At 47.0% G+C, this 23,038-nt stretch overlaps 1 protein-coding gene across 3 annotated transcripts in view; it reads right to left on the bottom strand.

The window, feature by feature from the left end:
* The window catches only part of LOC124016521 (SH3 and PX domain-containing protein 2A-like), a 140,918-nt gene that overhangs the window by 86,817 nt on the left and 31,063 nt on the right, over window positions 1-23,038 (bottom strand). For all 3 annotated transcript variants that reach the window (XM_046332095.1, XM_046332096.1, XM_046332097.1), the window contains exons 3-5: window positions 18,760-18,835; window positions 15,545-15,621; window positions 10,782-10,873 (exon numbers count right to left, since the gene is read on the bottom strand). In XM_046332095.1, coding sequence (XP_046188051.1) covers window positions 10,782-10,873; window positions 15,545-15,621; window positions 18,760-18,835 — 245 coding nt within the window. The remainder of the gene's footprint in view (window positions 1-10,781; window positions 10,874-15,544; window positions 15,622-18,759; window positions 18,836-23,038) is intronic.

The following is a 23,038-nucleotide window of genomic DNA, read 5'->3' as shown; positions in this document are numbered from 1 at the left end:
GTTTGAATGGTGTCTGTGAGTATAACAGAACTCATATGGCAGGCAAAAAACTGAGAGAAAAATCCAACCAGGAAGTGGGAAATCTGAGGTTTGTAGGTTTTCAAGTCTTAGCTTATCCAATATACAGTGTCTGTGGGGTCATATTGCACAACCTAAGGCTTCCACTAGATGTCAACAGTCTTTAGAAACTTGTTTCAGGCTTCTACTGTGAAGTGGGAGAGAATGAGAGCTGATTGAGTCATGGGTATGCCAGAAGGCCATGTGCTCAGTCAGGTACACGCCTGTGAGAGTTAGCTCCATTCCCTTTAATTTCTATATATATAAAATATATATATATATATATGCCATTTAGCAGACGCTTTTATCCAAAGCGACTTACAGTCATGTGTGCATACATTCTACGTATGGGTGGTCCCGGGGATCGAACCCACTACCCTGGCGTTACAAGCTCCATGCTCTACCAACTGAGCTACAGAAGGACCACAATTTCTAAAGACAAAGGAATTCTCCGGTTGAAACATTATTGAAGATTTATGATGAAAACATCCTAAAGATTGATTATATGCATAGTCTGACAAGTTTCTACGAACTGTAATATAACTTTTTTGACTTTTCGTCTGGACCTAGTGCCTGCGCATTTGGATTACTGTACTAAATGCGCAAAGAAAAAGGAGGTATTGGACATAAATGATGGACTTTATCAAACAAAACTAACATTTATTGTGGAACTGGGATTCCTGGGAATGCATTCTGATGAAGATCATCAAAGGTAAGTGAATATTTATAATGCTATTTCGGACTTTTGTTGGTCTCTGAGCACTGTACTCAGATTATTGCATGGTTTGCTTTTTCCATAAAGCTTTTTTGAAATCTGACACAGCGGTTGCATTAAGGAGAAGTGCATCTAAAATTCCATACATAACAGTTGTATCTTTTAGCAATGTTTATTATGTATATTCCTGTAAATTGGCGTAGCTCTCTGCACTTTCACTGGATGTTTTTGAGTCAAAACATAACAACACGCCAATGTAAACAGAGATTTTTGGATATAAATATGAACTTTATCGAACAAAACATACATGTATTGTGTAACACGAAGTCCTGAGTGCCATCTGATGAAGATCATCAAAGGTAAGTGATTAATTTTATCTCTATTTCTGCTTTTTGTGACACCTCTCTTTGGTTGGAAAAATGTGAGTAGGTACTGACCTAACATAATCGCATGGTATGCTTGGTATGCTTTTGTCGTAAAGCCTTTTTGAAATTAACAATAAGTTTATCTTTAAAATGGTGTGTAATACATGTATGTTTGAGGAATTGTAATTATGAGATTTCTGTTATTTGAATTTGGCGCCCTGCTCTTTCACTGGATGTTGGTCAGGTGGGACGTTAGCTTCCCATGTACCCTAGAGAGGTTAAACTACAACAACTTCCTAGTTAATTACTATTCAACACGCACGCACGCACACACACACACACACACACACACAAACACACCTGTGGAACAGGTCAAACTGCCTCCTGTAATTCCATGATTATTGTGTTTCAAATGAGTTTTCCTTCTGCAGATTGCTCCGGAGTATAGTCACACACACATGCAGACACACACAACATACACACTGCCCCCTCCCCCCTACCACACACACACTAATCATGGTAGTAAATCAGTGGCCAATCTCACTGCTAAATGTCCTCTAATTCGTTTCCATTTAGCGGATGTGAAGGGAAGGAACCAAGATGAAAGCCCATCCAATTTCCCACCAGACAGAAAACTACTTCTGAATCATGATGTGTAACTGCTAGAATAGTCCCTGTCTGCATCTCAAATGGCACCCTATTCCCTATATAGTGCACATATGTTCTGCAGAGTCGATGAGGAATAGGGTGCCATTTAGGATGCAGCCTTTCTGGATGCAATGCACCACCACTATGTAATGTGTTAGTGCTAGAATAGTACATGAGAGATGGATAAAATCCACCTCCACTATTACTTCCCATTGTTACAATAGACAGGAACAAGCTTAGTATGTCCATTTAGTCTACCCCCCTTTCCATGTCCATTATCATACATATTGATGCTATAATGGAGTCACAATCTTTGCCAGGCTTTAGAGATGAGGACTGGCCAAGAGCAATGCAATGTAATGTGTGTGTGTGTGTGTTTGGGGAGTGTGTGTGTGTGTTTGGTGTGTGTGTGTGCGCGAGCGCTCGAGAGAGAGAGAGAGAGAGAGAGAGAGAGAGAGAGAGAGAGAGAGAGAGAGAGAGAGAGAGAGAGAGAGAGAGAGAAAGCACTGAGGGCACAGGGTGCATGTGTATATTATTGATGGAGATATGTGACTTCATCTTCTCCGACTAGTCTCTGGACTACATGATTAATGTGTTGTCTTTACATACCAAAATAGACCGCACCACTCATGTCATAGAGAATACAAAGAAGGAGGGAGGTAGAGAGAGAGGGAGAGAGAGAGAGCAAGAGAGAGTGAGTGAGAGAGAGTGAGTGAGTGAGAAAGAGAGAGAGAGAGAGAGAGAGAGAGAGAGAGAGAGAGAGAGAGAGAGAGAGAGAGAGAGAGAGAGAGAGAGAGAGAGAGAGAGAGAGAGAGAGAGAGAGAGAGAGAGAGAGAGAGAGAGAGAGAGAGAGAAAGAGAGAGAGAGAGAGAGAGAGAGAGAGAGAGAGAGAGAGAGAGAGAGAGCAAGAGAGTGAGAGAGCGAGAGAGAGAGAGAGAGAGAGAGAGAGAGAGAGAGAGAGAGAGAGAGAGAGAGAGAGAGAGAGAGAGAGAGAGAGAGACAATGAAGTGAGAGAAAGATGGAGAGAGCGATGAATGGAGCTATAGGAAGACAGTGAGAGATACAGCTCGGGAGGGGAGGAATGAGGGAGGGGAGAATGGAGAAAGAGAGGGGGAAAGAGAGAGAGAGAGGCTGTTGATCGAATCCTAACCACTTTGGCAATAGTGTTTCTAACCTTGAGCTGCCATGTCAATTAAAGCCGACTTGAATTTATGAGCTGGGGATGGACAGAACGAGAGAAAAGAGTGAAGAGGGAGGAGGAAGGGAATGAGACTCTATTGAGCCTCAGCAGGAAATCACTGTGAGACAGAGGTCACTATATCTGCTGTCTTCTCCTCACACCATTTCTTCACTCCAGTGAAAGAAGCAAGGATTTAAACAACCACATGACACTGGCAGAGAAGTGAGGCAAAGGAGAGGCAGAGTAGCAAGGCAGAGGTGAGGCCGAGTAGCAAGACAGAGGTGAGGCATTGTAGCAAGGCAGAGTGGGGCAGAGTAGCAAGGCAGAGTGGGGCAGAGTAGCAAGGCAGAGTGGGGCAGAGTAGCAAGGCAGAGGTGAGACAGAGTAGCAAGGCAGAGGTGAGGCAGGGTAGCAAGGCAGAGGTGAGACAGAGTAGCAAGGCAGAGGTGAGGCATTGTAGCAAGGCAGAGTGGGGCAGAGTAGCAAGGCAGAGGTGAGGCAGAGAAGCAAGGCAGAGGTGAGACAGAGTAGCAAGGCAGAGGTGAGGCAGAGTAGCAAGGCAGAGGAGAGGCAGAGAAGCAAGGCAGAGGTGAGACAGAGAAGCAAGGCAGAGGTGAGGCAGAGTAGCAAGGCAGAGGTGAGGCAGAGTAGCAAGGCAGAGGTGAGGCAGAGTAGCAAGGCAGAGGTGAGGCAGGGTAGCAAGGCAGAGGTGAGGCAGAGAAGCAAGGCAGAGGTGAGGCAGAGAAGCAAGGCAGAGGTGAGACAGAGAAGCAAGGCAGAGGAGAGGCAGAGAAGCAAGGCAGAGGTGAGACAGAGAAGCAAGGCAGAGGTGAGGCAGAGAAGCAAGGCAGAGGTGAGACAGAGAAGCAAGGCAGAGGAGAGGCAGAGAAGCAAGGCAGAGGTGAGGCAGAGTAGCAAGGCAGAGGTGAGGCAGGGTAGCAAGGCAGAGGTGAGGCAGAGAAGCAAGGCAGAGGTGAGGCAGGGTAGCAAGGCAGAGGTGAGGCAGAGAAGCAAGGCAGAGGTGAGACAGAGTAGCAAGGCAGAGGTGAGGCAGAGTAGCAAGGCAGAGGAGAGGCAGAGAAGCAAGGCAGAGGTGAGACAGAGAAGCAAGGCAGAGGTGAGGCAGAGTAGCAAGGCAGAGGTGAGGCAGAGTAGCAAGGCAGAGGTGAGGCAGAGTAGCAAGGCAGAGGTGAGACAGAGAAGCAAGGCAGAGGAGAGGCAGAGAAGCAAGGCAGAGGTGAGACAGAGAAGCAAGGCAGAGGTGAGGCAGAGAAGCAAGGCAGAGGTGAGACAGAGAAGCAAGGCAGAGGAGAGGCAGAGAAGCAAGGCAGAGGTGAGGCAGAGTAGCAAGGCAGAGGTGAGGCAGGGTAGCAAGGCAGAGGTGAGGCAGAGAAGCAAGGCAGAGGTGAGGCAGGGTAGCAAGGCAGAGGTGAGGCAGAGAAGCAAGGCAGAGGTGAGACAGAGTAGCAAGGCAGAGGTGAGGCAGAGTAGCAAGGCAGAGGAGAGGCAGAGAAGCAAGGCAGAGGTGAGACAGAGAAGCAAGGCAGAGGTGAGGCAGAGTAGCAAGGCAGAGGTGAGGCAGAGTAGCAAGGCAGAGGTGAGGCAGAGTAGCAAGGCAGAGGTGAGGCAGGGTAGCAAGGCAGAGGTGAGGCAGAGAAGCAAGGCAGAGGTGAGGCAGGGTAGCAAGGCAGAGGAGAGGCAGGGTAGCAAGGCAGAGGTGAGGCAGAGTAGCAAGGCAGAGGTGAGGCAGAGTAGCAAGGCAGAGGTGAGGCAGGGTAGCAAGGCAGAGGAGAGGCAGAGAAGCAAGGTAGAGGTGAGACAGAGTAGCAAGGCAGAGGTGAGGCAGGGTAGCAAGGCAGAGGAGAGGCAGAGTAGCAAGGCAGAGGTGAGACAGAGTAGCAAGGCAGAGGTGAGGCAGAGTAGCAAGGCAGAGGAGAGGCAGAGTAGCAAGGCAGAGGTGAGGCATTATAGCAAGGCAGAGGAGAGGCAGAGTAGCAAGGCAGAGGAGAGGCAGAGTAGCAAGGCAGAGGAGAGGCAGAGTAGCAAGGCAGAGGAGAGGCAGAGTAGCAAGGCAGAGGTGAGGCAGAGTAGCAAGGCAGAGGTGAGGCAGAGGAGAGGCAGAGTAGCAAGGCAGAGGTGAGGCAGAGGAGAGGCAGAGTAGCAAGGCAGAGGTGAGGTAGAGTAGCAAGGCAGAGGAGAGGCAGAGTAGCAAGGCAGAGGAGAGGCAGAGAAGCAAGGAAGGGAGGAAAATAATGAGAGGAGTAATTGAAACATGGATGAGAAAAACTGTCAGCGTCTAACAAGGGAGTCTGTGCCTCAGGTGTGTGTGTGTTTGCCTGCGCGTGTGTGTTACCAGTCTATTACAACTGATTTGGAGCTTTCGAATGTGAATTTGGAGAGCACAGTTTTCGTTCCCCTAATTAAAAAGTACCCGGAGGGGAAAGGAACATCTCCAAGAAGTATGAAACGTGTCATCCTCCTAACACACACACAGACACACACACACACACACACTCTCCCTTTTCCCAAATGTGTAGAGGCTTGCTAGAACTTTTTGTAGCTTGGAAAAAGAGCTGAATAGGGAACACACCAAAACATTCTAAAGGGGGTACTTTGGAACCTGGTCACGTACAGTGAGTGTACAAAACAATAAGAACACCTTCCTAATATTGAGCTGTGGGTAGTTGCATTCTGTTTTTGTGTCTGTACCAGACAGAACTGTTTCGGTTGTTCTCTTTGTTGTTTTGCATTTTAGTGTTCAGTTTGGAATAAATAATATGAACACATACCACGCTGCACCTTGGTCCTCACCTTCTTCCTATGAATGCCATTACAGAACTACCCACCACTACCCACTACTACCTACCATACTTAGGTAGCCTTTTCCCACTGGGTTTTTGTGGGTAGTTTATGTTTTTGTGTCTGCACCAGACAGAACTGTTTTGGTTGTTCTCTTTGTTGTTTTGCATTTTAGTGTTCAGTTTGGAATAAATTGTCACGTCCTGGCCTTTATTTCTGTTGTTTTGTCATTATTTAGTATGGTCAGGGCGTGAGTTGGGGTGGGCAGTCTATGTTTGTTTTTCTATGATTTTGGGATTTGTATGTTTCGGCCTAGTATGGTTCTCAATCAGAGGCAGGTGTCATTAGTTGTCTCTGATTGAGAATCATACTTAGGTAGCCTGGGTTTCACTGTTTGTTTGTGGGTGATTGTCTATGTTGATTGCTTGTGTCAGCACAGTTCTCATTAGTTTCACGGTCGTTATTTCATTTATTATTTTTGTATAGTGTGTTTCAGTGTTCAGTGTTTTCTTTATTAAATGTCAAGATGAACACAAACCACGCCACATTTTGGTCCTCCGATCCTTCTCACCTCTCCTCTTCAGATGAAGAGGAGGAAGACCGTGACAGAATCACCCACCACAACAGGATCAAGCGGCGTGGTGAGCGGCAGCAGGGACAGCGGCCAGCATCACAGGACTCCTGGACATGGGAGGAGATATTGAACGGAGAGGGACCCTGGGCACAGGCTGGTGAATAACGCTGCCCCAAAGCAGAGCTGGAGGCAGCGAAAGCTGAGGGGCGGAGATATGAGGAGGCAGCACAGCAGCGCGACAGGTATGAGAGGCAGCCCCAAAAACATTTTGGGGGGGGGCACACGAGGTGTGGGGCTAAGCCAGGTAGCTAAGCCAGGTAGCTCATTCCTCGTGCTTATTATAAGCAGCGCGTTACTATGCCTGCGCTCCGCTCGTGCCGGGCAAATGTGGGAGTGGAGCCTAAGGGAGAGGTGCGCGTAGTAGGCACTAGATCTCCCGTGCTTACCCACAGCCCGGTTCAACCTGTGCCTGCACTCTGGAGGGTCCGGGCTAGAGTAGTGATCCAACCTGGGGGAGTGGTGCCAAGGCTGCGCACCAGAGCTCCACTGCTCCCCCACAGCCCGGTCCTTCAGGTGCCTCCTCCTAACACCAAGCCTCCTGGAGATCTCCCCAACCTGGTGGGTCCTGTGACAGCCCCACGCACCAGGCTGTCTCTCTGTCTCCTCCCTACAAGTGTTCCCGCCTGTCCGGCACTGCCGGAGTCTCCCGCCAGTCCAGAGGCGCCACAGCCCCTCAGTCCAGAGGCGCCAGAGCCACCCAGTCCAGAGGCGCCAGAGCCCCTCAGTCCAGAGGCGCCAGAGCCCTCCAGTCCAGAGGCGCCAGAGCCCCTCAGTCCAGAGGCGCCAGAGCTTCCGCCCCTCTGTCCGAACTGCCCCTCTGTCCCGAGCTGCCATTTAGAAGGGTCGCCGTGTTCAGGAGGCCACGGAGGCGGACAGTGAGGCGGAGAAATACTGTGGTGAAGTGGGGTCCACGTCCCGCGCCAGAGCCGCCACCACGGACAGACGCCCACCCAGACCCTCCCCTATGGGTTAAGGTTTTGCGGCCGAAGTCCGCACCTTTGGGGGGATACTGTCGCGTTATGACCTTTATTTCCTTTGTTTTGTCATTATTTAGTATGGTTAGGGCAGTGGTTCTTAACCTGGGTTCGATCGAACCCCAGGGGTTCGGTGAGTCAGTCTCAGGGGTTCGGCGGAGGTCAAGACACACATCCGATTCATATGATTTGTGATGACACGCCCCGCTTGCGGATGATTTGCAATGCCAAGATGAGTAATTCTAGTCTAGCACCTGCAAAACTAAGAACACTTCCTTAAGCTGCATGGAGATGGGAAATACAAGAACACAACGCTCGCTGAATTCAAGATGAAGAGAGCCAGATTCGATGAAAAGGCTACTCTGCCTATTCTCGGCTTTGTACCCAGCAATAAACCGATCCTTTCACCAATGGTGTGTCGTTTGCCCTGCTTTGCGATCAGGTAAGCAACTTCGTACTATGCTGTGAGGATCGGTTTGTTGCTGGTGGTTATCTCGGAGACAGGTGCTGAATCGTGTTTTTGCCGTGCGTGTGGAATTAGCCCTATTTTTGCAAGAGCACCAACATAGTCATGCAGATTGCTACAAAAATTCTGAGTTCATTCTCATTTTAGCGTACGTAGCTGATATCTTCGCAGCTCTCAATCATCTCAATCAAAAGATGCAGGGCGGTGGAGTCAACATCATCGAAGCGGAGGAAAACCTGAAGGCTTTTCAAAAAAAGCTACCGTTATGGAAACGACGAACAGAGAATGATAACTTCGCAAACTTTTCTCTGCTGGACGACTGTGTAAGTAAGATCGAAGATGTATCTGGAATTGGAGACATTTCTGCACCCGCGAAACTGAAGCAAGCAATTGCCACGCACTTAGATGAGCTTGCAAAGTCTCGACGGATACTTCCCTACAAGAGAGTCATATCCAGCATGGGTGAGACAGCCGTTCACGTTTAGTGTTGAGACAACAGATGTCAATGATGAATACCTCGATGAAATCATTGAAATTCAGCAGAGCCAGGTTCAACAGCAACTCTTCAGAACAACAACGCTTTCAACATTTTGGTGTTAACAAATGGTAACGTACCCTGTTATTGCTAAGAAAGCTCTCGAGATTTTCATACCGTTTGTTACAACATATCTTTGCCCGCAATCCTTTGAGGATGCTGGACATAAAAACGAAGAAAAGGAACAGACTTTGTTGCGAAAATGACATGAGAGTGGCACTTGCCAAGATGAAGCCGTACATTTCTGAACTGGTCTCCGAAAGGCAACAGCAGAAGTCACACTGATTTGCAGTAAATATTCATTATTTTGTTTTTGTTTTTGTGTGAAAATCATGTTTTGATGATTTTGTTCTTTGAACACAGTTATGTTGACGCACAGTTCATTTTGTGCACCAGCCAAATATATACCTATGTTTTGAATTTGAATTAAGGGTTCGGTGAATGCGCATATGAAACTGGTGGGGTTCAGTACCTCCAACAAGGTTAAGAACCACTGGGTTAGGGCGTGAGTTGGGGTGGGCAGTCTATGTTTGTTTTTCTATGATTTTGGGATTTGTATGTTTCGGCCTAGTATGGTTCTCAATCAGAGGCAGGTGTCATTAGTTGTCTCTGATTGAGAATCATACTTAGGTAGCCTGGGTTTCACTGTTTGTTTGTGGGTGATTGTCTATGTTGATTGCTTGTGTCAGCACAGTTCTCATTAGCTTCACGGTCGTTATTTTGTTTATTGTTTTTGTATAGTGTGTTTCAGTGTTCAGTGTTTTCTTTATTAAATATCAAGATGAACACAAAGCACGCCGCATTTTGGTCCTCCGATCCTTCTCACCTCTCCTCTTCAGATGAAGAGGAGGAAGACCGTGACGTAAATAATATGAACACGTACCACGCTGCACCTTGGTCCTCGACCTTCTTCCACCTATGGCCGTTACAGGGTGGTGGACCTGGTCTTGAAACACACTGGGGAACTGTAAAGTGTGAACAAAAAAAACTAGCAGCGTTGCAGTTCTTGACACAAACCGGGGGGCCTGGCACCTACTACCATACCCTGTTGAAAGGCACTTTTTTTTACACATTGTTGATCATGCCATGACTACTTCCCAATAGGACCAACAGTTCATGGGAAAGGTGTAGAAGGTACGAAGACGTTGAGCAATATAGTATCACAAACACACACACGCATGCGCACACACACACACACACACACACAAACACAGAGACACACAACTCCCCCATAGTCAACCCACTATCTGCCACATAGACGGGACCATTAGTAGCTCTTCTTCTCAGTATACACCCCCATAGTTCCCTTTTAGTGTTTGGAACATGGCCGCCCTACAAGCCCTACAAAACTATGTCCATGGATCAGTGTGTGAACCCTCTAACCCTCCTGCTGGTGGCATCAAAGCCTGGCCTCCACTTCCTCTGTTCAAAAGGACCCACACTGTAAACATTGAGGCCTCAGCCTCTCAGAGTCTCTCTGAGACACACCGCACAGCAGGATGGGAAAGTTTTGAAAAAGAGACAGGGCGAAATATTGATCCAGTTTGGGGAGGACACACATTGTTGGAGAGAGAGTTGGAGAGAGAGATCGAGAGATCATGAGTTCATGGGCTCCTGAGTACTTCAGCAGAAAATAGAATTATAGATTGATAAATGTAGATATACATAACAAAAATTCGCAATGACTTATATTTACTGTTAACTTTTTATCGTTTATTTTACTTTTGTTTATCCATTTCACTTGCTTTCCCATGCAAATAAAGCCCCTTGAATTGAATTGAGTGTGTGTGTGTGTGTGTGTGTGTGTGTGTGTGTGTGTGTGTGTGTGTGTGTGTGTGTGTGTGTGTGTGTGTGTGTGTGTGTGTGTGTGTGTGTGTGTGTGTGTGTGTGTGTGTGTGTGTGTGTGTGCGTGTGCGTGCCTGCGTGCGTGCGTGCGTGTGTTAACTATACCTGTGTGGATCAGAAGCCCCACAAGAATAGTAAACGATCAATGATTTGACCAACTGGGGACGTTTTGTTGGTCCACATATGGTCAAATGCTATTTCCAGGGGGTTTAGGGTTAAGGTTAGAATTAGTGTTAGGGTTAGAATTTGGTTTAGGGTTAGGAGCTAGGGTTCATTTTAGGGTTAAGAGCTAGGGTTAGGTTAGAGTTAAGGTTAAGGTTAGGTTTCCGGGTTATGGTTAGAGAATAGGGAAAATAGGACTTTTCATGTGACTGAATTGTTTGTTCCCACAAGGTTAGTTGTACGTGTGTGTGTGTGTGTGTGTGTGTGTGTGTGTGTGTGTGTGTGTGTGTGTGTGTGTGTGTGTGTGTGTGTGTGTGTGTGTGTGTGTGTGTGTGTGTGTGTGTGTGTGTGTGTGTGTGTGTGTGTGTGTGTGTGTGTGTGTGTGTGTGTTAGATACTCACTCTCCTGGGGGGTTGAGGTCATCAGCTTTGGTCTCAAAGAAGCGCAGCACCTCCTCACTCTGAGACAACTGAGGAGGGAGACGGACCAGAGCCTGAGAGAGAGAGAGAGAAAGAGAGAGAGAGATGGAGGAGAGGAAGAGGGGAGGAGGAAGAGGGGAAGGAGGGAAGGAAGGAAGAGATAGAGAGAAGAGAGGGGCAGAGGGGGGGAGAGAGAGAGAGGGGAGGGTGATCATCCTCTGTAAGATACCGTACAACGATGCACCACACAAAGCAGCTCTTGGAATGATGAACTACGGAGGATGCTTTCCAACATCCATTTGACATTCTACCTTTACAAAACATAACAGCATAGTCCTTTACAGTACACACAGCATAATCCTTTACAGTACACACAGCATAATCCTTAGCACAGAGTTTGGCTCCAATTCAATGGAAGATCATATGTCAGCCTTTTCCACTGAGGATGGATCCATTTGTAATGGTCATGCTAAGTCACACGACTATAGGAACAGATCAATAGGAGCCAATGACAAGGTAGACATAGGTGGACATATTGTACTATATTTCAGATTGATGTTGAACAATATCCATATCATATTCATGGGACTTATTTCAGTGCACAACTTCAAATGAATTAATATTCCATTAATATTCCATTGTTCACAATAAGAGCAAATACCCGTCCGGACTCATATGATCATTTTCTGGTCGTGTGTTATTGAGGAAGTGTATATTACATTAAACGACAGCTAGTGATACAGATGGTTTGGCTCCAGCCCACAATCCCTTGGGAGGGCCTTCTGTGTCATCACGATCCTTCTGTTGTTTGTCTTGTGACAACAAACAGGAAGTGGTAAGTAAACGGTACAGTTCACATCGGAAGATGATGAGTGATAAGACAGGCAGAACAATCTCTTAACATCTCCAAAAAAATAAACACATTTTAAGGCATTTTAAGTAAAAACGATAATGGGCTATTTTCTTTTTTTAAACCTTGAGTGAGCAAGAATTTTGTCCACAAATGTACCAACATTTCTATTATGTAAATAGTTTATGATTAACGATTGCAATAATGTAGTTATTTTGTCAGATACATCTCCCTATTAGCTGAAATCTTGTTTTTTTTCCCCAAAGCCATTTTAGCTGTCACACTAGCTTTTCGGTCCGAACAGATTCACAAATCATAGGAATTTGCCGTGCTATGCAGACGTGGACTCCCTCCGAGGCATTTGTTTCTAGGCAAACCCTCCCTGTCCTTGCCTGCTCCCTCCGTGGCTAAAGCCAGCGTGAGAAAAATGCTAACAAGTGTTATGTGCTATGAAATGAAATAAACACTGCACTCTGACACACAAAACGTATTTCCTAGATTCATGAGAGTGCTATTAAACCAAGCAAGGAAAGTTCATTTCAAAACGTGACGTTAGCTTTACTGGAATGTGCTGCTGTTTCAGGTAAATAATGAATCTGCTAGCTTCAGACATGACTGACGGCATCTTTAAGTTGTGTTTGAGCATTTACATAAAGATTGGGCACGGGAATTTGGAGGTTATCAAAACGTACCATCAAAGTTGAAAGAAAGCCTTTCAAAATGTTGGATTTCACTGATTATTAGATGTGGCCTTGGGACAATAAAGTAAATAATAATAAAGTCCACCCTTTCATCTGTGTTTCAAGGCAGAAAACTGGACACCTTCTCTCCCTAGAGACAGAGAGCGCGAGAGAGAGAGAGAGAGAGAGAGAGAGAGAGAGAGAGAGGGAGTAAGAGAGAGAGAGAGAGAGAGGGGGAGTAAGAGAGAGAGAGAGAGAGAGAGAGAGAGAGAGAGAGAGAGAGAGAGGGGGAGTAAGAGAGAGAGAGAGAGAGGGGGGGGAGTAAGAGAGAGAGAGAGAGAGAGAGAGAGAGAGAGAGAGAGAGAGAGAGAGAGAGAGAGAGAGAGAGAGAGAGAGAGAGAGAGAGAGAGAGAGAGAGAGAGAGAGAGAGAGAGAGAGAGAGAGAGAGAAATAAATAAATAAAAGAGAGATGGAGAGGAGAGAGAGAGAGAGAGAGAGAGAGAGAGAGAGAGAGAGAGAGAGAGAGAGAGAGAGAGAGAGGGGGGGGGAGTAAGAGAGAGAGAGAGAGAGAGAGAGAGAGAGAGAGAGAGAGAGAGAGGGGGGAGAGAGAGAGAGAGAGAGAGAGAGAGAGAGAGAGAGAGAGAGAGAGAGAGAGAGAGAGAGAGAGAGAGAGAGAGAGAGAGGGAGTAAGAGAGAGAGAGGGAGAGAGAGAGAGAGAGAGAGAGAGAGAGAGAGAGAGAGAGAGAGAGAGAGAGAGAGAGAGAGAGAGAGAGAGAGAGAGAGAGAGAGAGAGAGAGAGAGAGAGAGAGAGAGAGAGGGAGAGAGAGCGAGAGAGAGAGAGGGGGGAGTAAGAGAGAGCGAGAGAGAGAGAGAGGGGGGAGTAAGAGAGAGAGAGAGAGAGAGAGAGAGAGAGAGAGAGAGAGAGAGAGAGAGAGAGAGAGAGCGAGAGAGAGGGGGAGTAAGAGAGAGAGAGAGCGAGAGAGAGAGAGAGAGAGAGAGAGAGAGAGAGAGAGAGAGAGAGAGAGAGAGAGAGAGAGAGAGAGAGAGAGAGAGAGAGAGAGAGAGAGCGAGAGAGCGAGAGAGAGGGGGAGTAAGAGAGAGAGAGAGCGAGAGAGAGAGAGAGAGAGAGAGAGAGAGAGAGAGAGAGAGAGAGAGAGAGAGAGAGAGAGAGAGAGAGAGAGCGAGAGAGCGAGAGAGAGAGGGGGAGTAAGAGAGAGAGAGAGCGAGAGAGAGAGAGAGAGGGAGAGAGAGCGAGAGAGAGGGGGAGTAAGAGAGAGAGAGAGAGAGAGAGAGACAGAGCGAGAGAGCGAGAGAGAGCGAGAGAGACGGGGAGGGGAGTAAGAGAGAGAGAGAGCAAGAGAGAGCGAGAGAGAGCGAGAGAGAGAGGGGAGAGAGAGAGAGAGAGAGAGAGAGAGAGAGAGAGAGCAAGAGCGAGAGCGAGAGAGAGGGGGAGTAAGAGAGAGAGAGAGAGAGAGAGCGAGAGAGAGCGAGAGAGAGAGGGGGAGTAAGAGAGAGAGAGAGAGAGAGAGAGAGAGAGAGAGAGAGAGAGAGAGAGAGAGAGAGAGAGAGAGAGAGAGAGAGAGAGAGAGAGACAGGGCAGAGAGAGAGAGAGAGACAGGGCAGAGAGATAGAGAGAAGCCTTGCTATCGAGAAAGGTTGCCGTAGGCAGACAGGCTAGGGGCCTCCCGAGTGGGGCAGTGGTCTAAGGCCACTAGAGATTCTGGGTTCAAGTCCAGGCTCTGTCGCAGCCGGCCGCAACCGGGGGACGCATGGGGCGGCGCACAATTGACCCAGTGTCGTCCGCATTAAGGGAGGGTTTGGCAGCTTCACTCCTGTGAAGGGCCGGGAACAGTGCATGCTGACACGGTACGGCGTTTCCTCCGGCACATTGGTGCGGGTTGCTTCCTGGTTGAGCAGGCATTACAGTGCGGCTTGGTTGGGTTGTGTTTTCGGAGGACGCACGGCTCTCGAGCTTCGCCTTTCCTGAGTCCGTATGGGAGTTGCAGCGATGAGACAAGACTGTAACTACCAATTGGATACCAGGAAATTGGGGAGTTAAAAGGGTCAAAGAAAAAGGGAAGACAGACTATGTCCACACTGCCCACAAAATGAGGTGGAAACTGAGCTGCACTTCCTGACCTCCTGCAAAATGTATGACCATACTAGAGACACACATTTCCCTCAGATTTCACAGACCCACAAAGAATTTGAAAACAAATCCAATTTAGATAAATGTTCATATCTATCTGTGCAATCACAGCAGCAAGATGTGTGACCTGTTGCCAAAAGAAAAGGGCAACCAGTGAAGAACAAACTTTTACTTGAACTATTTGCCCATCGTTACAACACTGTATATAGAGATAACATGGCATTTGAAATGTCTTTATTCTTTTGGAACCTCTGTGAGTGTAATATTCACTTTTTAGAGAGAGAGAGAGAGAGAGCGAGAGAGAGATAGAGAGAAAGAGAAAGAGAGAGATTAACAAAGGGAAAACGATAAGAGCTTTTTTGAAGTCAGACTGTTGAAGTGACCAAAGGCTTAATTTTGGGGGGAGTTGTAGAAAACTTCATTAAATTAAATACTCAACCGAGGGCATAGCCTTCATCTGGCTTTTGAAAGAGTGGGTAGCTTTTTAAAGTCTATCTTTTGTTGGGCACTCAGAAGTGTTCTTGTGTGTTCTAAACAGAACTAGGTCAAATCTCTTTCTAAAACTTCATGACCAGAATAAACCAAAGCCTTAGAGACCAGTAAGTATGACAATGTGTTTTCAGCTAAGTATTTGAAAAACATTTCCTCAGATGGGGCAATGTAGGTTTGCGAGCTTGGTAACTGCCCCTGAACATAACAAAAACGTATACTTTTAAAACTCTGCAATAAGATGAGTTAAGAGATGAGTTAGGAGATGAGTTAGGAGATGAGTTAGGAGATGAGTTAGGAGATGAGTTAAGAAACAACAACACCATCTTATTGTGGTGCAAACTGGAACCCCCCCAGTCAACACGTGTCCCTACAACACCCGTCTTTAACGTCACGCCTGAGGTGTTGCTGACAAGTGTGTCAGGTTACCATCTGTCACCCCTGACCACTAACATGTGACAGGGGGGACCCCAAGTGGGACAGGATGTTTACAGTGTGTGTGTGCGTGTGTGCGTGTGTGCGTGTGTGCGTGTGCGTGCGCGCGCGTGTGTTTTGACAGTAATGCCCCCTCACTCACCCTGCAGTAGTCATCGATGAAACGTAGCCTCTTCATGGCCACATCACGCACATGACTCCGCCTGAACAGGATTTTACCTGAGGGAGTGAGGAAATGAGAGAAAGAGAGAGAATAGACGAGAAGGGACACATTTTAGATGTTATAGAGTGTAAAACCGTAATAATTTAAAGACCAGTACAATCCTGTCTCGTAGCAGTGGGCAACCCTTCGGTTTGTTTGTGTATTACCACAGGCTAACTCTAGATGTCAGTAACACATGAAAGACTTCTGAACCACTACAATCGGACTCTCTTACTCTCATAATGAACGGTCTTGTCCTGCGAGGACCTCTAACTGTGACTTGCCCACTTAACATATCAAATGGGATTTAATCGCTTGGAGGTTATGTATCTAGTCTAACGCAGTGACTTCAAAGAAAAATAGCACCAGCCAATCAGAACACCCCCTACTCCAGGGCACGCCACGGTCACTACAGTCCCACAGGAAGTGATCAAATTACCCTTCCTATGAACTGAAGACACAGAGGAAGAGAGGAAGAGCTGGGGACAGACTGTGTGCGTTCTGATTGCCAGCAACACTTTGAATGATGAATAGTAGAGGGATAATAGTGCAGTACTGGAGTTTCTTAGATCAGAGACCATCATGGAAACAACAGGCCATTTTCAACCATAACTCTGACTTGCAATACCTAACCCAAGTCTTTGATGCCCAGCTGCTAGCTGTAATTGAGTGAATCCTATGGGTACCCTCATTTCAAAGAAGTTGCCATGGACACATTTCCACATCTGGACTTAGACAAAGACATTGTATTTGGTGCGACTCATTTTGGAACGCTGCTGACAACTGCCCTCTTGAACAGGTATCTCTTGCAAAAGAGATGTTATATCTCAATGAGACTCTCCGGTCAAAGTAAATGTTAGAAATGGTATGTAAACAGAACGAGGTGGATGTTTTGGTTGACACCCAGGTGGCTTAATGTGAGGTGGGTTGGCGGGGAGGGGACTGCCTGACGACACTGAATTCTCCCAATGCTATGTGTTGGCTACATACCTCGGCTAGAACCTGCAATCATAGAGGCCGCTTGCGGCGACGAGGGGTGTTGTACAACACAAAGTCATCAGCGAATGGATCATCTCTAACCAGAGTATCAAAACCAATGACCAATATTCAAAACATTGCTTTGCCTACATGTTGTTCTGGCTCGGGCCCAACCAATCGGCTTCTGGGACTGTGGCAACCAAGGGGGCCAGCAGGGAGCTACAACGGAAGGAGCAGGACCTTGGTCAGCTCCAGGGGGCTTACCAGGCCAAGGTGAGTCAGCACCATGGACAGCTCTACAGGCACCAACTGGGTCTGGTAAATCAACACCGATATTACCCAGTCCAGGTGCTGCAACCAATTGGCACCTGGAATTGGTCCCACCTGTCCCTCGTTACTCCAAATGGGTATAAGTAGAGGTGCAGTCACTCGGGGGCTTGGGCAGACAGGCAGAGGGTACGCCTAGTCCTCAGAAGAACCGGAGTGGGAATGAGAAGCACCTCGATCAGACGCCTAAGAAGATACTAGGTGATGTTTGGCTCTCTCTCTTCCTTTTCTTTGGCCCCAAATGAAGAAGACCCATACCCGGACAGTGCGCCACCCGGGGCAAGCTGAGAGCATGTATTGAAACCCCAGATTCATCGTTCTCTCTCTCTCTCTCGTTCATTAACAAGGGCGGTCCGAGGAGCCGCCCAGCCGGACACAGTGAGCCACCCGTTACCGGAGAGACCTTTCAGTTGTATTTCTCCCCAACCTTTATTAAATAACAACTTTGGTTTGAGCACCGCAAAGCAGTCTCCCTCTGTCTTATTTTATTTTGAGTTTCACCTCTGACTCCCCTGGGTTGCCACAGGACCAATCAGACAGTCCGAATGTGTTCGCGTTCTAGAAGGGTCGTGGAGGAAGTCAATACCAGACTCATTGTGGAGACGAAACAAACATTCGGGGTAGCCAGGCATGGGTAGGGAGAGGGCTGAGAGCATGCGGTCTCCATCAGGCTCTAAGAAAGCATGTGGTCTCCATCAGGCTCTGAGAGATAATGTGGTCTCCATCAGGCTCTAAGATAGCATGTGGTCTCCATCAGGCTCTAAGAGAGCATGTGGTCTCCATTAGGCTTTAATAGATAATGTGGTCTCCATCAGGCTCTAAGAGAGCATGTGGTCTCTATCAGGCTCTAAGATAGCATGTGGTCTCCATCAGGCTCTGGGAGATAATGTGGTTTCCACTCTCCATCAGGCTCTAAGATAGCATGTGGTCTCCATCAGGCTCTGGGAGATAATGTGGTTTCCACTCTCCATCAGGCTCTAAGAGAGCATGTAGTCTCCATCAGGCTCTAAGATAGCATGTGGTCTCCATCAGGCTCTAAGAGAGCATGTGGTCTCCATCAGGCTCTAAGATAGCATGTGGTCTCCATTAGGCTCTGGGAGATAATGTGGTTTCCACTCTCCATCAGGCTCTAAGATAGCCTCTCACTCACACAGCAGGAGTGTTGTCTCTCTCTCTGTTCCACCATCTCTTCCTCAGTCTCTTTTTCATTGTGTGTCTTTCACTCCCACACATCAGACAGACACACACTGTCAGCACCTGCCTGATGCTGCACCTCAGAGAGACAGTCAACTGGATGGACCGACAGATTAATAATGTATGAACGACACTAGGAGGGACGTCGATACGAGCAGGATACTGACACACACGGGATACTGACGCGGTGTAACTTCTTGCCGAGTCAGCACTATCGTGACTTGACTGTCATGGTGGTGTCTGTCTGCCTCAAGTCAGACTGTACTTCCTTATAAACCCAAATAAGTCCCTATGGATAATGTAATGTCATTGGACCTTATGGCTATCTATGGCAAGAGACTGACCTGGGAGAAATGATGGAGACTGGACAGGGAGAAATGAAGGAGACTGGACAGGGAGAAATGAAGGAGACTGGACAGGGAGAAATGATGGAGACTCACCTGGGAGAAATGAAGGAGACTGGACAGGGAGAAATGAAGGAGACTGGACAGGGAGAAATGAAGGAGACTGGACAGGGAGAAATGATGGAGACTCACCTGGGAGAAATGATGGAGACTGGACAGGGAGAAATGAAGGAGACTGGACAGGGAGAAATGAAGGAGACTGGACAGGGAGAAATGAAGGAGACTGGACAGGGAGAAATGATGGAGACTCACCTGGGAGAAATGGGATGATTCTCTTCTTGGGATCTTTCTGCCCTCCCTCGATTGGGAACTTGTCAAGAATCTGCATCTGTAAAGAGCAACACACAGAGCTTTTTTTTTAATTCACTTATTAAGAGGGAGAGAAATATTTGGCAAACATTTACAAATGTACTTCTTCTCAATACAGCTCACTGAGGATATTCAAAAGTGTTTCATTTCATTGAATTTCATTGAAAGAAACAGCTGGGCTCAGTATTTAAAATTCCCCGCCACTCCGATCACAGCATCAGAGATTATATCATATCAAAGTTCGGACACATTTTAAATTCCCATTCAGACAAGGACAAACGCTGCATGGTGTTTTGCTGCTTGTGGTGGAGAGGAGTTAATGTGAGTCGATTTATTCATATAGACGCCGTGGTACCAAGGGAGGAGAAGTGCTGACACCGGGGTTAGAGGGAACTACACACACACACACACACACACACACACACACACACACACACACACACACACACACACACACACACACACACACACACACACACACACACACACACACACACACACACACACACACACACACACACACACACAGGTACTTTTTCCACACACACACACACAAACTGCAGAGGTCAGAGATGCCAGGCAGTGTCGGCCATATTGTGTTTGTCCAATTTCAACCCCTAAATAAATCATGCAAAGGGGGGGGGGGGGGGGTTTAGGGATTAGGAAACATAAATGGGGCTGTGGGTGAAGAAGCCTATACTGTCTGCAGCATATGTACTGTAATAAGAGAAGAGAGAGAATGAGAGAGAAAAGATAGAGAGAAAAGATAAGATAAGTGTGTGTGTGTGTGTGTGTGTGTGTGTGTGTGTGTGTGTGTGTGTGTGTGTGTGTGTGTGTGTGTGTGTGTGTGTGTGTGTGTGTGTGTGTGTGTGTGTGTGTGTGTGTGTGTGTGTGTGTGTGTAAGTGGGCTGCTCATTTGATGGCTACATGGAACAGGCCTTTGCCGACAAGCTGCTTAAATACCAGCCCCTCGCGGCACGCTTGGACAGCCTCGGGTGGAGGTGCAAGCTGGTGGCGCTTATATTTGGCAGCCTCTGCCACGTACACAGCCTTGCAGTGTGCGACCTCCTGACTGCAGGTCTGACAAAAACTAGGGCAAAGCAGTAGGCTGGATACTGCTGTTTCAGCTGTCCTGGGAAGCATAGAAAGAGGGAGGTGCTGTCTGTATCTGTGAGTGCCATGCATACAGGAACCTTTGAAAGGTTTGGAACCTTTTTTCATGTAAATTTAATTGGTGGATTATTTATTTATTATTTATTTAAAGTATTTAGTGTGTGTGTGTTCCTGTGTGTGTGTGTGTGTGTTCCTGTGTGTGTTCCTGTGTGTGTTCCTGTGTGTGTTCCTGTGTGTGTTCCTGTGTGTGTTCCTGTGTGTGTTCCTGTTTGTGTTCCTGTGTGTGTTCCTGTGTGTGTTCCTGTGTGTGTTCCTGTTTGTGTTCCTGTGTGTGTCCCTGTGTGTGTCCCTGTTTGTGTTCCTGTGTGTGTTCCTGTGTGTGTTCCTGTGTGTGTTCCTGTGTGTGTTGTGTGTGTGTTCCTGTGTGTGTTCCTGTTTGTGTTACTGTGTGTGTTCCTGTGTGTGTTCCTGTGTGTGTTCCTGTGTGTGTTCCTGTGTGTGTTCCTGTGTGTGTTCCTGTTTGTGTTCCTGTGTGTGTTCCTGTGTGTGTTCCTGTGTGTGTTCCTGTTTGTGTTCCTGTGTGTGTTCCTGTGTGTGTCCCTGTGTGTGTTCCTGTTTGTGTTCCTGTGTGTGTTCCTGTGTGTGTTCCTGTGTGTGTTCCTGTGTGTGTTCCTGTGTGTGTTCCTGTGTGTGTTCCTGTGTGTGTTCCTGTTTGTGTTCCTGTTTGTGTTCCTGTGTGTGTTCCTGTTTGTGTTCCTGTGTGGGTTCCTGTGTGTGTTCCTGTGTGTGTTCCTGTGTGTGTTCCTGCGTGCTTATGTATGCAGGTATGTGTGACAGAGAAAGAGACACAGAAAACCAGAGAGAGAAAGAGAGAGACCACACACCATAAATCTGGTGTGCATCAGGGCAGGGTAAAGACCCAGAGGAACCAGGCAAAATAAATAATCGAGCAATACGGGGACGGGGGACTGGTCCAAACCCAGTTCTCTCTTTGTGTCTGGGTCAGCATACGTATATACACAGCCCCATGTTGACTGGGTTTTTCCAGAAACTAAACTCCGCTAGGGTTCTCATAGAAATAGATTTACTAGAACAGAAATTCCCATTCATATCAATGGGTCTGTGATTTTTTTATTTCATTTTTTTCACCTTTATTTAACCAGGTAGGCCAGTTGAGAACAAGTTCTCATTTGCTGCTGCGACCTGGCCAAGAGAAAGCAAAGCAGTGCGACACAAACAACAACCACCAAGTTCCACATGGAATAAACAAACATACAGTCAATAACACAATAGAAAAGTATATATACAGTGTGTGCAAATGAGGTAAGATAAGGGAGTTAAGGCAATAAATAGGCCATAGTGGCAAAATAATTACAATTTAGCAATTAAACACTGGAGTGATAGATGTGCAGAAGATGAATGTGCAAGTAGAGATACTGGGGTGCAAAGGAGCAAAAAAAATAATAACAGTATTGGGATGAGGTAGTTGGATGTGCTATTTCCAGATGGGCTATGTACAGGTGCAGTGATCTGTGAGCTCCTCTGACAGCTGGTGCTTAAAGTTACAGAGGGAGATATGAGTCTCCAGCTTCAGTGAAAAAGTGATGGGTGGGCCGGCGGTATTCTGTTTGTATGCTTTGTCTTCCCTGGCTGGGATCGCAGCTCAGTTCAGTCTTGTTTCGCTCTCACAGGGGGAAAACTCTGTATGCCTTGTCCCAATGGAGGGGTTGGTCTTCCGGGTGGGTTAAGCTGCTGAGTGGTGGTCCACTCTGAACTGAAAGCAATGTTGGTGGTTTGAATGCTTGAGCCAAACAACTGAGCCTAGCTTAACATAAAGGGTGGGCGTACGTTTTTTCTGACCAAAATGTAGCTGTAAGGGAGAAGTAGGTAGCGGTAGCTAAACGGTAGCAATGGAAGTTAGTATCTTACAACTAGGAGTTACTGTCTCGGCAGTAAACCTATGTCAACAAAGCCTAAAGAGGTAAGGAGGAAGAAGGAACGCAAGAGGAACTTTGACAGTTACTGTGCTGCTGTGTAGGTGTTGTAAATTAAGGGTTAGAATCACTAAAACACAGAACATGGTCCAGCTGTTGTCTGCTTCAATTGAACAAAGAGTTTGCTGAGTTGTCTAATTTCCTCATTCAACATACTGAATCAAATGAACGATCTCCACTCTGTTTATTAGTGGTTCGATCCAAATGATCCTAGTTTGCCTCGTTGGACCAAATTCAATACTTGTAAATGTTTTTTTTTTTTTTTTAATTGCAGCCGATTGACGTTCCTCTTCCCTCAACCTAAAATACCCAGAACTCTCCCTTTCTTCTCCCCATCTCTCCTCCTCCCCCCGGACAGACACCAGGCTCTCGGCGACGCGTTGTCCCCATCCCCATCCCATCGGACGTGTGGGACCACAGAAAAATGTTGTCTCACCGAACAGGGGCGAGGGCAGCTCATTCCGGCACCACCAAAACAGGTGGGAATAAAAAATCCCCGGACGATATGGGGTGGAGATGAAAAAAGAATGCAAAAACGCAGTCTCATTCAGAACAATAGTCCCAGTCGGTATTCACGTAACAATAGGAAATCCTCCTCGCCCAACAACTTACCCCCATTATATAAGAGGCAACCTTGTGGTCGATTCTTTTGTTAAACAGAAGTAACAAAAACATGTAGAAAAGCAGCTGCTCTGTTTAATGTAACCAGGTGAAAAACATCCCGACCTCCGGTTCGCTATCCTCCCCGTGTAAGGAAATAGAGCCTGCTGTAAGAACGCTGTGCTGTGGCTTCAGGCTAATTGGTGTTGGAGAGTGGGGAATGTGGGATCCTCGTGTCCAAGTAGGATGCACGAACCTATGTCTGTGGGAAACATTTCATCACAGGTAAGACATTTAACTTGCTTGATGGAGTCAGTTTGTAACTCCACTCATTACATGTGGCTGTATAGTCCACTCACTCACGTGGCTGCTAGTGCCGTCACGAAAAGTGGCGAGAGGGAACCCTACAATGTTATGTTTCTCTACGTAGTGAGAACGTTCGGGAGCAGGCAATGTTGAAAAGTCATCTTTAGACATCTTGTACTTTTCTAAAATCTAGTTTTTCAATTGACTAA

The sequence above is a fragment of the Oncorhynchus gorbuscha genome, linkage group LG26 (assembly GCF_021184085.1).
Source record: "Oncorhynchus gorbuscha isolate QuinsamMale2020 ecotype Even-year linkage group LG26, OgorEven_v1.0, whole genome shotgun sequence".
Lineage (NCBI taxonomy): Eukaryota > Metazoa > Chordata > Actinopteri > Salmoniformes > Salmonidae > Oncorhynchus > Oncorhynchus gorbuscha.
This window is presented reverse-complemented; position numbering and strand designations above follow the sequence as displayed.